The sequence below is a fragment of the Phocoena phocoena genome, chromosome 4 (assembly GCF_963924675.1).
Source record: "Phocoena phocoena chromosome 4, mPhoPho1.1, whole genome shotgun sequence".
NCBI classification, from domain to species: domain Eukaryota; kingdom Metazoa; phylum Chordata; class Mammalia; order Artiodactyla; family Phocoenidae; genus Phocoena; species Phocoena phocoena.
In genome coordinates, this window is record NC_089222.1 from 25882848 (window position 1) to 25898400 (window position 15553).

Sequence of the window (15553 nt, forward strand, 5' to 3'; positions counted from 1 at the left end):
CACGGATAGAGAGGGCTGACTGTACTATATGCCATTTCATATAAGGGACTTGAGCACCTGTGGATTTTGGTATCCACAGGGGGCCTGGAACCCATTCCCTGTGGATACAGAGGGACAGCTGTACATTAACGCTAATAGAGCACCTGGAAGAGGCTGGTGGAGTCCACATGCACCAGGTGGAAGAACGAGCTTGCAGGTTTGAATGTGTGGAAGCTTCCGTGTCAAGTATTCCTAATTTAGAATTATCTTTATTTTAAAGTTGAAACTCACTGGGGTCACTATGCACAATACCTGAAATGCCAAAGCTGGGAAACACAAGATTTCAGCTAGACTGGCAAGTGTCTGGTGCCTAGAAAGGAAAGGATCTTGCCATGGTGGGAAACACATTTTATTAAGACATGCAACGCACGGATATGGGAGTAGAAAAGGCGCTACCAGTAATAACCACATATTGACCTGGGGAGATCTTAAATGGGCTGTTTCAAATGCCTCCCAGGCTTGTGCTCGACAGTGTCAACATTCATCCTTGGAGTCCGCATTCTGAATGGAAAACTACTGTGCATGGTAGTGCTGAAAGTAGAAAGGCCAAACTTTCCTTGGCTGTAGCTGCATGATTCTTTCCCAAGGCTCATTTGTGCTTTAGTCGTTTTGCTTTGCTTGGCCTTTTTACAACATGGCAGCTCAGGAAGTGAAGATGGGGGACTCAGCAGATTTTTAAAATTTTTCCTCCAAATGTTCCTTTACTACTAGTATATCTTGGACAAAGATCCCTGATGTTTTAATTAATTGCTCTTGGTGTTTCTTTAAAAGCATCCTTTGGCATTTGTGAATCTGCCATGGCTTTTGCTCTTAATTTGCACTAACTGGTATTTTCCTTTAATGCAGGAGAGGCACTTCTCAGTAGCCAGGTAGAATATAAGTCTTTTTGGAGACTCTTCCTTGAAAGTTGCTGAATTCAGTGGTAACTCTAGGGTGGCAGCCTTAAGAAATGTTAGCTGGCAGAAAAAAAGAATACTGCTGTCCTGTTGTTTCCTACTCCCCTCTGGGCGATCTGACTTTTAAAAATCCTTTGTTACTTTGCAATACATTTTCAAATGCATTTGAAGTAATTAAAACACTGAATTGAATCTTGTTGTCACATTTAATTATTAGATAGCTACCTCCCTCTAGGGTATCTGACTGTTGCCCAAAATGTTGGTCTTAATCTAAAACCAAGAAGAGACCTCTGACATAGTGAAAGCCACCAAAGTGTCATTTATTAAATATAAATGGTAAGCATCTAAAGGGGAAAAGATGAAGGGAAAATTACATTAACTCTTAGCAGACGAAGCTCCATCATTTTGACTTGTCACGTGATGATTTTAAAATGTGTGTGTTTCTATAACATGTTACATTTGCACTGATAAAGAATATTCTGACTCTCAACTTCTATCTCCAATTTGCCAAAATTAGTATAAATACAACGGTTTCTATTAGTCTATTATCTGGAAAGTGACTTAAGGAAAAAAATTAAATGATATTGATTTGAAATGAAGAAAGTTTATTTATGTGCATTTTAGGAAGCCTAAGTGAATCAGCTAAATACATACACCGAGAACAAAACTGTTACCCTTTGAGTAGTATCTTGTAATAAGCTGGAAACATGAAGCTTATTAATGGTGTTAGAAATTAAGTGGCTAATGAAATGTTCCTACTCTTGGCACTCTTCTGTGATAATAATTCCTTAAAAGTTAGAAATTGACTGTATCTCTATGGCATAACAGAAAAGATACTATTAAAGCCACTAGGAATTATCACCAAGTAGAAGCATATTTTACATGGTCAAAGAAGCACAGGCCAAGTTCTGGTACTTACTATGTAAGGACTATGGCAACTGCATCATTCAACACACTCTCCCCAAACAAGAGTGTGTACAGGTCGGGGTCGACATGCAGTTCATGGAAAATGGCCAACACCGTCACTAGGGAAGACACACAGATACGCAGAGTTAGCTGGGACGTAGCCAGGGACTTGTCCTTGGTTGTGGTCACCTGTATAAAGCACTCATTAAATGTTCATCTTCTCAAATCCATCACTATACACGCACCGAACCTTCAATCAAAAAACGATCTGACTGTTCACTTCCCTGCTTAGAGATTTCTCTGGGCTCGCTCCTCCCTGCTTACAAGAGAAAGTCTGAGCTCCTTGGTACAAGTCTTCTATAATCTTCATGCTCTTTACCTTCCAGTATCTCTTCCTGCACCACTCCCACCCCCTAACCACCCTTTGCTGCCTCCCTCAAGCCACAAGGAACTTGCCATAATTTCCTAAACTCGTGTCATTTTTTAATTACCTTGGCATTTTGATTCACTTTACCAGAGCAGCTATTTGTTTCCCATCCAAGTGCTACTGTTCCCCTCCTTCCTTAAATACATAAATACAGACACACACACACACACACACACACACACACACACACTTCTTGCTCCCCCAAAAAACCAAACCAAACCAAACCAAAAAACCTTTATTCAATCTTTAAAAGGCTTTCAAATTTCCCCTCCACACCCCTGATCCCTCAGCAAAGACTTGGGTCACTCCTGTTTGATGCACGAGCGACTAAGTGAATGAATGAATGAATGTTGTCGCAGCGACTTATTCCTGTGAAGGGAGAGGTAGTCGGCACCTGGCTCTCATTCTCTCGAGATCACACTCATCTATAAAGATGGACTCAATGTTCCTAAAAGCAAGACCTAAGGATTCATTTTTGGCAGCCTGCTGCATGGCTACTATATACCTCATATCTGTATGGAGCCTTTCGGAGTACACCAGGGCGGTAAATAATTACACACTGATTGGCTGTGGTCATCAAAACTATTCAGTGTCTTGATACTTGAAGCAGTCATGCAAAGTGTGAACAGCAATCATTAGGAAAATGATCCATTGAGTTGATTGCCAAAGGGGAAAAGAGGGGTGGTTGAAAATGACGCTGATGGTAAATTTTTAAGGCAGAGTGGGCATTTTCATTTCTGCTCCTTCTTTTCCTATTTCATGGGCCGTGAGGTTAGTAACTGTGTTGTATAAAAGCGTGCTGGGGGGAGAAAAAGCTGAGCTGGACTGTTTTGTAAGTAGAATCAAGAAGTTTGGCACTTGTCCTGCTATAATGGAAGGGTTTTAGTCAGACCATGACACAATCTGATTTAAACTTTGGAAAGTAAGTTCGGGCAGCAGGGCAGAGGGCAGAATGGACGTGTGGCTAGAAGCTTTCCCAAATGTTCTGGCAAGAGATGAGTTGTACCAAGACAGGAAGAGTCCTAGATTCAGTCTCCTAAATCCTTGCACATCCTGCTCTGCCCTGAACATCCGCCACCCTGGGTTCTGATAGGTCAGTGACCACCGTGCTTTGTATTTTACTTACTCGTGGGTTCTCATCTTCCCTCTGTGTCACTAGCCCTTAGCACGGTGCTAGAATACAGTAAGCCTTTAGTGAGTGAATGAATAAAAGATAATGTCAGGGAGGATAGAGCAGAGGTGACAATACCCACAAGATATTTGGGATGGAGAATTGGTGGGTCTTGGTGCTTGAGAGACAGCAAGGAGTGATCTTGGTTTCAACCCTGGGCAGTTGGTAGATGGGCTGCATAAGAGAAATTAGTTTGTAGACAGGGGCATTTTGTAAGTTTGGTTTTTGACATGTTGACTTAAATAGCCAGGTAGAATTTCCAATGGAGATTTCAGTAAGAAAGCTGGAAATAAAAGGCTGTAAGCTGAGTTGGACAGAGTTAAAGCAGAAGGAAGATTTTAAGTGTTATAAGCATGTAGATGGAACATAAGGCCACAGGAGTGGCTGAGATTGCCTGGGCAAAGTACGTAGAAAGAGAAGAGAGTTCATGAGAGATCCTTAGGGAACACTTACAGCTAAGGGGTATGTGGAGAAAAAGAAGCATGAAACATACACGTGGGATATTTGCCAAACCTGACCCTAAGCATGAACAAGTTGGCTGAAAACCATATTCATCATGCATAGAGTTTTATTTACTAAAAATTATCCTAGGGAAAGGAGAATTGAATTCAACAACTAGCTCTGAGGTAAAGGGACAACAGATATAAAATGTCATGAATTGGCATGACAATTAGCCGGCTCCCATTTTACTAGGCATAGAGTCAATTTCATTATTTTAGCTGAGTAGATCCTTAATCACAATAGGCAGAATGGCAGAGATGTCCTCTCTACTAGCATGTAGCTGTTCACATTTGCCACCACCCTCAGCCTTTGCAGGCGGTCGTAGGAGGGGCTAATAATTACCTCTGCTAAGTAACCTCTGTCTACTGCTAGGATAGTCAAGACCCTGCATCTAATCAAAACAAAGAGACTTCCATTGGGGGTTTTAATTAGCAACATTTTCCTTTTGCTAGGATTTTGTGGAATAAAAGTAATTTTTAAATTAAAAAATTCTATCATGGAAGCTCTATTGAATATTGGCTGTTGTTTTATTGTGATTGTTGATTTTCCAAGCTTTGAAGATGACTTGCAGCTTGTCTGCACTCCCAGACACACAGGTTTCCTAGGCTCACAAATAGGGATGTAAGGCCCAGGGTTTCTTTCCCCACACCCCCAGTTACGAAGTCCACCCTGGGCTGGGATGGACTCTGCACCTTTCCAGTGAGAGCTCTGGGCCTTAGAAGGGAAAGGCTTTTAATTGAATATCCAGTTTTGTTAAAAACTGTTCTGACATTCCCACAATTCCTTTTTTTTTTTTTTTTGTGGTACGCGGGCCTCTCACTGTTGTGGCCTCTCCCGTTGCGGAGCACAGGCTCCAGACGCGCAGGCACAGTGGCCATGGCTCACGGGCCCAGCCGCTCCGCGGCATGTGGGATCCTCCCGGACCGGGGCACGAACCAGTGTCCCCTGCATCGGCAGGCGGACTCTCAACCACTGCGCCACCAGGGAAGCCCCCACAATTCCTTTTGCACAAAGAACTGAACTCCACTTCATAAACGTTATCCCACACAAGAGAGAAAGCTATTACTCTGTGCATTCCTATTTACCCTGTGAAGAAATGGAATGGCTTGGAAACAGAGCCAGGCAGTGTGTCCTACGAGAGGAAGTATTTGCTGGGACCACAAATGAGTTGAATAGGTGAGTCAGGAAATTAGCCGCCCACTCTCGCTGCTAAGCTTAGAGCTTTTAAAAAACACATTTAATTAGCTCGTTGGCAGGGCTCAATCTCACACACAATGTCCAAGACTCTGTGTCACCTTCCCAGGAGAGAATGTCTTGGAACAGCTGTGGACATGCTCACACAAGCTCTGCCCACGTGTTGCTGGGTTTGTAAGGACAACCTAGGTCCGAGGCTGGGCTGAAAAGCAATGCATAGTTAGATGAGCCTTCTTGTGACAGTATGAGGAGAACATTCTAGACCCCATGAGGATAAGAAGGGGAGAAGACACAATCTAATTTCTTAAGCCTCTGATTTTATCAGGGGATTCAGTCATATTTGCCTTTGTTACGCTGTAGTTGCACCCATTGCTTAGTGATGGGTTGGAAGCTCCGCTTGGGGCTCAGGACCCCTCCCCAACACATCCCCTTTCTACTTGACTTTTTAGCTGGAGAAATATCCGCTTTGTCTCCCAAATTGGTAGTAAGGAATACAAGCATACATAACTTTATGTCCAAACACACATACACACACACACACACATAACTACCCCCAGGTAAGAGCAGCGGATGGTTGAGAAATGTCAGTGACTCACTGGAGATATCTGAGAAAATAGTTTCAGAAATCAAACAGCGAGGGGTCTTGGGGGAATGAATGAGGCAGTGGAGTGGATGGCACTTCTGAGAAGCTGGTGATAAAGCGAAGCCTATGGAGCAGAAAGCCAAGAGAGGCTTTCTCTTCAATTTCTAAATTACAGGTTGAGCAGAATAAGTGGATAAAGAAGTTGAAGAGAGAGGAAAAAGAGGGGAACCCCTTTAAAGCATTGAAACTATTATTTTCTCATCTCAAGTGTAATAACCATACCTGGAGATAAAAATTCAGATAATGACTGGCTGACCCCATCAGTACCTCAGTGTGTTGACTCTTAAATGATGTTTTGCTTTTTTTTTTTTTTTTTTTACTGATAGCTTTTGAACTGATCTCTTTCCTAATACTCTTTCAGTCACTTTTAAGTCTTCAGCGTGATTTAGTGACAGTCCCTTCCCCAGAATCTCCATTAGCAGCTCTCTGACCCATATTTTCTTGGTGTTTTACAAGGAATTTAAATTTCAAATGATATGGGTCTATGGACAACATCACACAATAGTTCCTACCCCTGTTGCTCTAAGTCATCACTGAGCCTTGTCAAAATGCTGGCTTTCCCTGGAGAGTGCTCTCTGTGGTTTTCTGTGCAAATCAGTATGTGTGACACTTGTCCCTGACACATGGAGAATCAGAAATGTCTCTGGCCTGTGCAGCTGGACCATGTCAGGCCTGACAGGTGGAGAACCCTGGTAGTCTCATAAATAAGGTAGCATTTTTGCATTTCCACAAGTGATTATTGGGGAAATGTGGGATTTTTTTTTTTACTCATGTAATTCCTACAAACGAAATTCTCCTGTAACTCTTCCCACTTTTCTGAAATATTATACAGAGTGAGATTTCAAGGAGAGGCTTCCAAAAAAGTTGAGGTATCCTAGTACAGGCTCGAATACTGGAATTATTTTGAGCCTAAACCTTCTCAGTGAAGCCTTGGCAGCAGAATCAGTGCATGTACTGGTTTGGCCAGTCAAGCTTTGCTAATCATATCCTAGAATTACAACTAGAAAACCTAACCCTTCTGAAATAAGTCAGAGAAACTATGCCAGATCTAGAAAGCTAACCACTAGATTTACTTCTTTGAGATTATTCTAAATCAGAAGGTACACAAACCATCATGGATGATTTAACCCTAAAACACTGCAATTTTATTTTGGCCATCAATATGATATGTTATTTTGGTACCGAGTTAGTAGTGGAGAAAGTACCATAGGCAAGCACACTATTGAAGCCCTCTTCACCAGGGATCCTTGGGAGAAACAAGCCCTAATGCCCCAAGGCAATGGTTTCAAAGTATGGTCCAGGGTCCTTTGGGAGTTCCTGAGACCTATCCAGGAAGATTCCCCAAGGTCAAAACCATTTTCAGAATAATATGACAATGTCACTTGAGTTTTTCCTTCTTATTATGTCATCTGTGTACAGTGGAATTTTCCAGAAGCTATATGATGTGTGCGAGTGCACTTGAATGCAGAAACAGATGTGAGAATCCAGCTGTCTTCTACTATACCACATATTAAGGAGATTTGAAAAGATGTAGAACAATGTCACTCTTCTCAGTAAATTTTTTTGCTTTGGAAATAAATTTATTTTTATAAAAATATGTCATTTAGCTTATAAATGGTTTATGATGGCTATTTTAAATAGATCAATGAAAATATGTTAAAAAATTTAAAGTTCTAACATGGTAAGAATTGATAGATGTAACACCCATAAACAAAAAGCTCCTGAGGTCTTTCCTAATTTTGAAGAATTGTAAAGTGGTTGTGACACCAAAAAGTTTGAGAACCATTGTCCAAAGACATTTGTTGTATGTAATGAATTAATTTACATCCTCTGCACTCAGAATGATACTGGCTAAGCATCATCTTTGAGAGAAATGAGAAAACAGTTGCTCAAATCATTTTCTGTGGAATTTAACTCTCTTGGATTCCTGTTGAGAAAGCCACCCTAGATCTTAATATCTTTGGCCACACTATAACCAGCTGGCATATATGTAGAGGATTTCTAAAACTCCCACATGAGGAAAATTATTCTTTTCATATTAATTCCACTGGCACATCTCTGGAATCACAGTCCTGCCGTGAGTGTTTCTGTTTGTTTAAGTCTGTTTTTGGAATGTAAGTGCTTTGTGGACAGAGATTATTTCTTCAATATATGAATAATAAAAACACTGACAATCATACGTCCTTTCCTTGACTTCAAACATGGCTGAATGTTTTTCCAGAAGAATCTACTTCCTCTTTTGCTTTAAAACCAGGAGTACAGCCTTTAGCAGTTACTGAGAATATAAAAACGTAATCAGAAGCTCACAAGGTTTGGTATTAAGGAAAAAAAAGATATTTAAAGATTAGGAAGGGAGAAACCTGAGAATAAATACAGGGCTCGGGGGGATGTTTCCCAGATTCCATATTTGGGAACTTATGGGCTGATATCTGTTGGCACTTTAGCTGGTGCTTTAAAAATTTTTCCCAAAGGTACCTGCAACAGAAATATTATAAACTTAACATTAGCATGGAACACAAACATTTAAGATGAGGCCCAGTTTCTCACCGATGGGGTTTAATGGGCCATGGTGCAGTTTCACGGGGAACCGCTGCAGTACGCTCAGTATCTGAGTGAGGATGACTCACCCTGTCATCAACAAGCGTTCTCCAACCAGGATCACGACAAGCGTTTTGCCATTTTAAAAACGAACACAGTAGGCAAGGGTTTGCCTACAAATCATGAAATAAATTCAGAGAAAAGCTCAGTGGAGCCAAAAGCAGACAAAGCTTGGATGGGTCATCAATGGAAGGTAAGAATATCACTGGGACCCGTGAAAAGTAACAACTGTAGGAAAAAAGATGGTAGCGTTAGTCATGATCGTAAGATAAGTGGGTCTCACAAATAAATTTTTCTCTTGCTACAAAAAGATAAGAAACAAGCAGGTATCTTATACCATCATTGCCCAATCTGTGGATCGAGACCCTGAGGGACATTACAGAAAGGTTTCAAAGTAGAGGGTGCATATTCCTGCTTTCTAAGCAGTTTAGACAAGCTGCTAAGGGCGAACAAGAGTAATATTGAGATGAGTCCACACTGGGCCTATGCGAGAGAGAGGGGAGAAGGGACAGGAGGAGAGGGATCATACCATGTGTCCAGTCATTCATGTCATCACTCTGTGAGGTAGCCTGGATAATGCCTGCCCTCCCCCCACCCCCACCACCAAAGATGTCCATGCACTAACCCCTGGAACCTGTGCATATATAATCTTACACGGCAAAAGGGACTTTGCAGATGTAATTAAGGTTCCCTTAAAATGGGCAGATTATGTTGGATTATTCAGGTGGGTCCAACCTAATCGCACAGGCTCTTAAAAGCAGAGAAATTTCTTTGCCTGGTCAGAGATGCAGTTGAAGGCAAGGCAGAAGAGAGACTGAAAAAAAGAGGGAGCCAGGAAGATTCCAAGGGTGCGAAGGATTGAACTCTCCATTGCTAACTCTGAGATGTAGGGACTCACTTGCAAGGGCCAGAGGGAGATCCCTAGAAGCCAAGGTATTCCCAGCTTTCAACCAGCAAGGAAACAGGAACCTCAGTCCTATAACTGCAAGGAACTGGATTCTGCCAACAAACAGAATGACCCTGGGAGAGGATTCTTCCTAGAGCTTCCCTGTAAGAGCCCAACTAGCCAACACCTTGATTTTGGCCTTGTGAAACTTGGAGTAGAGACCCCAGTTGAGCCAACCTGGACTACTGACCTATAGAACTATAAAATAATAAATTTGTGTTGTCTTAAGCTGCAACATTTCTGGTAATTTGTTATAGCAGCCCTAGCAAACGAATACACTCTGCTACCCTCTCACCATAGGAACTACAAAATGGCTAAACTTCCAGGCATTTGATTTTTCAGTGTATGAGTTACTGAGTGGGGATGTAGCTAGAACGGCCCTTCAGTCCCCCCGGCCCCTACCCCACCATGGGTAGAAAAGAAGTCACTTAGACAAATCTTTTAGCTCATGCTTAGCAAGGGAAAACCTGGACCGATGAGAAGGCTGTGGGTTTGAAAGTATTTGTGCGTATGGGGCCCTCTGTGCTAATTAATTATCCATGCGAGTCACCCTTGGTACGATCATCACACACAACAGATCACTCGTTTACTCAGAATGTATTACTTTATAGCTCATCGGATCACTTTATTTTCCAGTGTTTATTTTATATGACCTACACTGTGAAGAATTGGTGCTGAAGTGGGAATGATGACTTCCAAACCAGGGTGGAAAGTCAACACAATTGGGTAAGCCAAGTCTAAAGCGAGCAAGCCAAAAGTCATAAAGCAGCTCTCAGGATAATTTTTATTTTTCTTCTTTGAACTTTGCTTTGTATTTTATAATTTTTTTACAGTAAGCATGCACTATTTTTAGAATAAGAAAGGTAAAAACCATCTTAAAAACTGGCCAAACTTAATAAGGGGATACAGCATGGAACTCGGAGTCTCTTCCCACGGCCCAGGATGCCATATGTGAGGACCCCTCACCTCCTCCCTTTCTCTCAGAACTTCCTCCCTGGGTTTCCAGACTGTTGAGCCCTCTATGTGACATGACCTTGTGGACACTTCTTATCTTTCCAAGTGCTCTCCTTTGTGCTGGGGATACAAGCTTCACCTAATTTCCCTTCAACCCCTCTTGTCTCTTTTTCTCTCTCTCCTGTGTAAACTCAAACCTTTTTCTCTCTCTCCTGTGTAAACTCAAGCAGATGCTGCCCAGGAACCCCTCTCAGTTCCCTTCTCACTCGACCAACTCTCCCTGAGCAATCTCATCCACACTAAGTAATCTCAATCTCCAGCCCATCTCTTCCTCTCCCTCAGCTACGGACTCCCGTATCTAGCCACTGCCAAGACAACTCCACCTGGAGTTCTTCTACTGGAATAAATACTTGTTAAGCATCATTGTGTGCCTGGCACTGGGTATGGATGTGCTATAGATTCCCTATCCCCCAGCCAGCCTTTGTCAATCGGCTGCTCTTGCCCTTGAACTACCAATCTCAAGGAGTGGCATCATCACCTACCCAGAAACATTTTGCTTGTGTTAAAAAATGTGACTTATCTTATTTACAATGGAAAAATCTCTGGCATTATAGGATATAATTTCAAGAGACAAGCCACACTTGTCTCTTCAGTGGTTTACAAGGTCAGTCAAGGAAAGAAAAAGAAACCAGTTCCAGAGGTGCTATATTACATCAGGTACTGCAGTGTGAACTAGATTTGTCATCTCTGAAATTTTAGTCCTCTACAGTAATCCTTTCTGGATTGGAAAATAATATAAGCAGGCAGAAGTTCAGGTGCAGGTAAATGCTTTTTCTTACGTGAAAGCAGTATTAACAAACAAACAAACAAACAAAAACACCTCCCAAAAAACAGCCTGCAAGCATTTTTACTTTTCTTTAAATTGGTCCCCTTGGATAAAACTTGGTCATCACTGGTATCGGTTATTCATCTATATATTTGTTGATGCCTTTGGTCGTTTTGGCAAGCAGCAGGCAGTTAGTTCTGTTGACCTAATGAGTGAACAAACGAATGAAACTTGAAGGTCATGCGCCATATGGCTAACTCCTTGAAGATCAGACCGGCTCCTGCCTCTCTTGTGTCCTCCCATTGTGGTCAATGACTTCTTTGCCCACTCACTGACCTGATAGCACTTGTTATAAAAAGCTGTTTTTGTTTCAGTTCAAAATAATACATTGAACACTACAATGTGTTTTTTTTTTTTTTACAGTACCCAGGTAAAAGGTCAGTCCCTGTCCTTTCTTGGCTGTGTTCTAGAAGGAGGGAAACCACTTTCCAAGGAATCCTAACCCCAGGGGCTTCCGAGAGGCTTTGGAGAGCAAGGGGACTCAACCCAGGCTGCTACTTGGGGTGCCCTCCTGGCTCCTTAGGCATCTCACCCTTCAGGAGGTGCTCACTTTCAGGCTGTGCAAGTGCTGACGCTGCATTTACGTGACTCTGAGAGTGAGTGCTGCCTTCAGTGTGACTCAGTAGTTGCCTCATTGCCCCATGGTTTTGACCTCAGTCAGCCAAGCCAAACCCTAAAGGGAGCCAGAGGGTGCTCTTGTCCAAGGAAACACTCTCCAAGAAATTTCTGAATCCAGTTTTCCCCCATATGCAATATCTTCTTTAACACATAATTGGAAAGTGTGGGCTGGACACTGACTTTCAAAACTTCTGTTCTGCAGGTCTGTCTTTGAGCACTGCTGAGAATGAACTGCTTTCGTTTAAGCAGAGCCATTCTGTTCCCCAAAGCAGCGAGCCAGAGAGGTCTGTCAGCCACAGCTGTTTCCCAGCTGTCCACGGAGCTGTTGAATTGCTTCAAATGGTTTTTCAGTGTATTCTTGAAATCCCATCCTCAGAACACCTGGAGTCTTGCTTTATCCATTCTCAATATCCCGGGCATTTATATAGTTGGCTGTCACCCACTATCTTCTCTAATTCTGTTCTGTGGAGCTGACTTTCCATAACTGGGCTTCCAATTTCTGAAGCAAGACCTTTGAGCCAAGACCTTGCTATTCACAACTCTGTTCTGAGGTAGACATAACGGTTGGGAACTTGACTCTGACGTCAAACCAACCTCTGTTCGGATCCCAGCTGCAATGCAAATGAACTTGGTGATCTTGAGCCAGTTACTTAACCTCACTAAGCTTTCAGTAAGCTTCACTGGCAAAAGGGAGATAAAAATATTCCCTCCCTCGTAGGTTTTTGGAGAATGATTAAGTGGGATAATTTATGTAAAGTGTCTGGCATATTGTATTTCAGTAAATGGTGGTTACCATTAATGCTATTATTCATGTCATCAAAACCATCAGAGCGTTTGTCCATTATAAAATGGAATGACACCTTCTACTTGTGTGTTTCCCCTTTGACACTCAAAAATGCCTTCAAGAGAGGTAAATAGATATAATCAAGCAGAGAAGTGACGAAAACTCTTCTCTGCCTCCTTCCATTTCTCACAAATTACCCCTTGAATTCCTGCATTTGGAAAGAACACCTACTCCTACCCAATGTACATTTACTTTCTCTTTCTGAGTCTCAAGGTCCCTGTCTAAAAATGAGATTGAGAGAGCTTGTCTTTAAGGTCCTTCCAAAACTAAAATTCTATGGCTCTCAGACCTAAACTCCAAACTGTAGACTCTGGGTGTGGAGAGTGCATATTTTCCTAATGATGCCGATGGAGCCTGGGTGGGAACTGAGATCAGGGGTTGCAGAGCAACAGGTGCATAATAGTGTCAAAGACAAATGATCATGAGCTTGACTCTTCTGCATAAGTGAGGAGAGAGCTGTTATAATAGCAAGAGGGTGTGCTCTCGATTTGACCCTGGCCCCCAGAATTATCAAGCCAGGACACCCCCAAAGGGAGTCTGAGCCTAGGAAGATTTTGCTAGTATTGAGCAGGTCATGCCATCTGTGGCCTGAACGGGAATTTTTTTTAAAAACCTACTCATACGGCCACCTCTTATAGGAGAGAAACATGGTTTGTGGTTCCTCCAACTGACATGTTGTCTTCTTCAATCAAGCAAAATACTGTCTTGAAGGAGGTCCTATGCCTTCCCAGGACCTTCTTCCCACCAGAGTGATACAAGAGTTCATGGGGCCCTTCCTCCGAGCTCACAAAGCTGCCTGACTACCTCTGTCTTATCTTTTAAACTTACTGCCAGTTGTCATATTTATATCCCCCTTTAGACTGGAGTTTCCTGAGGGCAGGATCAGTATTTTGCTTCTCACTCCCTCCCTCAGTCACTCCTATAGTACCTAGTGCATAGCAGGTGCCGAATAAATGTTTGTTAAATGAAATCAACAATAAAGTGAGAACTTGACTATTAGGTTTCATTTTGTGCTAAGCCTAATGGGCACATCACTGTTCTATAATATTTTGAGAAATAACAGTGGTGTAGGACAAAGAACGTTGGATACACTTTGTCTCCCATCTCTGCCACTTATGACCCTTGTAGACTTAAATAAACCACTTAAGTATTTATAATCTTAAGTTTCTTAAAATGGAGATAGTTGACTGGCTGTGGTGATGATCAAATTATATGATATATGTGTACACACTTAGTTAATTGTTGTTATCACTAAATGGTATACTCTCCAGGTAGAAAAATTCAGATGGAGGTTTTCGTTTGCTACCAATTGGTGGCTTTGGGTTCTAAATTTTGACTTAACAGACGCTTTGATGGTTAGAATAAGGACATTACTGATGTTAGAGCTGGCTGCACGTTAGCTGAAGTCAATAATACATTTTGATCATACAGATGTTAGTGTCTTACAGAAAACATAGTCTAATCACCTAAGAAAATAGAAGTCCTGGCTTTTGTGTCAATCTTTCATTGACTTACTATAAAATCTTAAGAAAAACCCAACATTTCTCTGTGCCTCAATTATTTCATCTAAGAAATGGATCCTCTCTACCCAAGAAAACTACATGAAAGTAATTGAAATACTGCGAGTGGAAGCTATTTCAGTTCACTGAAAGAGATACATAATATAAATTCAACCTGTTCTTTTTATTTCTGGATAAATTAGCTCAAGAATAGAATCTGGGTTTATATGATGGTGTTTTATAGACCTGGGTTTATGTAGAGACTTTTAAACTGATGCTATCCCAGTGTGTTTAACATGGAATTGGACAGACACCAAAAAATGCAACCGAATACTATTAAATGACACTGTGTACAGGTTTGAAGCACAGATTGCCTCGTAAAAATGGCTGGTCTGTCTGCAGTCTCTAGAAGCCTGCTACCTTCTATGGGAAGTACGCTGGTCTAATATCCTCTGACTCCCTCGGGGGTGTAATTTTTTTCTACCTGGAATTCAATGAAAACGTCTGAAAAGACCCCGAATGATCCCTCACTGCTTGCCTTCTTCCACAGCAATACTGATACAGTACTTCTCTACCAAATATTACACAATAGAAGTAGAGTCACCCAAGTTTCTCTACAGATAACTAGGCAAATGATTTAGGGACATAACCTTATACTGTATGTGAGCATTTTTTTTTTTTGGAATATGGGAATAAAACCATCTCAATCTCTTCCTCTGCTGCGTAGCAGATATTAAATGAATGTTGTCTTTGTTCTCAAAGCCAGTCCTGGTGCTGAAGAGACTGCTTTGTAAATTACATCTTATTTTTTTTGTCTGCAGATAGAAAGTTATTCAGTTTTCTCTTGAATTTCTGTGTAGAATGCTGCTAACACCAGTGCTGAGAAACCACAAACTTGGTGTATTCTGAAACTCTGAAATGCAGAGGCAGAGAGGACCAAAGAAGAAAAAGAGCAATATATATGACTGTAAAAAAAGAAGCTATAGGGCTTCCCTGGTGGCGCAGTGGTTGAGAGTCCACCTGCTGATGCTGGGGACACGGGTTCGTGCCCCAGTTCGGGAGGATCCCACATGCTGCGGAGCGGCTGGGCCTGTGAGCCATGGCCGCTGAGCAAACATTGTCATAATCAGAAGACTTTTCATTGTTTAGTTCTGTTTTTTTAGGTCCCTTTGATCACACACTCTCTTCACTACTGTTTTTCAATATTTAATTGTGGTCTTCATTCATTTCTTTTTCTTGTATTATAGCTTTTTTTGCGGTACGCGGGCCTCTCACTGCTGTGGCCTCTCCCGTTGCGGAGCGCAGGCTCCGGACGCACAGGCTCAGCGGCCATGGCTCAGGGGCCCAGCCGCTCCGCGGCATGTGGGATCTTCCCAGACCGGGGCACGAACCCGTGTCCCCTGCATCGGCAGGCGGACTCTCAACCTCTGC

At 42.1% G+C, this 15553-nt stretch overlaps 1 protein-coding gene across 1 annotated transcript in view; it reads right to left on the reverse strand.

The window, feature by feature from the left end:
• The window catches only part of SLC9A9 (solute carrier family 9 member A9), a 542439-nt gene that overhangs the window by 346984 nt on the left and 179902 nt on the right, over positions 1-15553 (reverse strand). The window contains exon 6 of the mRNA XM_065876006.1: positions 1855-1960. Coding sequence (XP_065732078.1) covers positions 1855-1960 — 106 coding nt within the window. The remainder of the gene's footprint in view (positions 1-1854; positions 1961-15553) is intronic.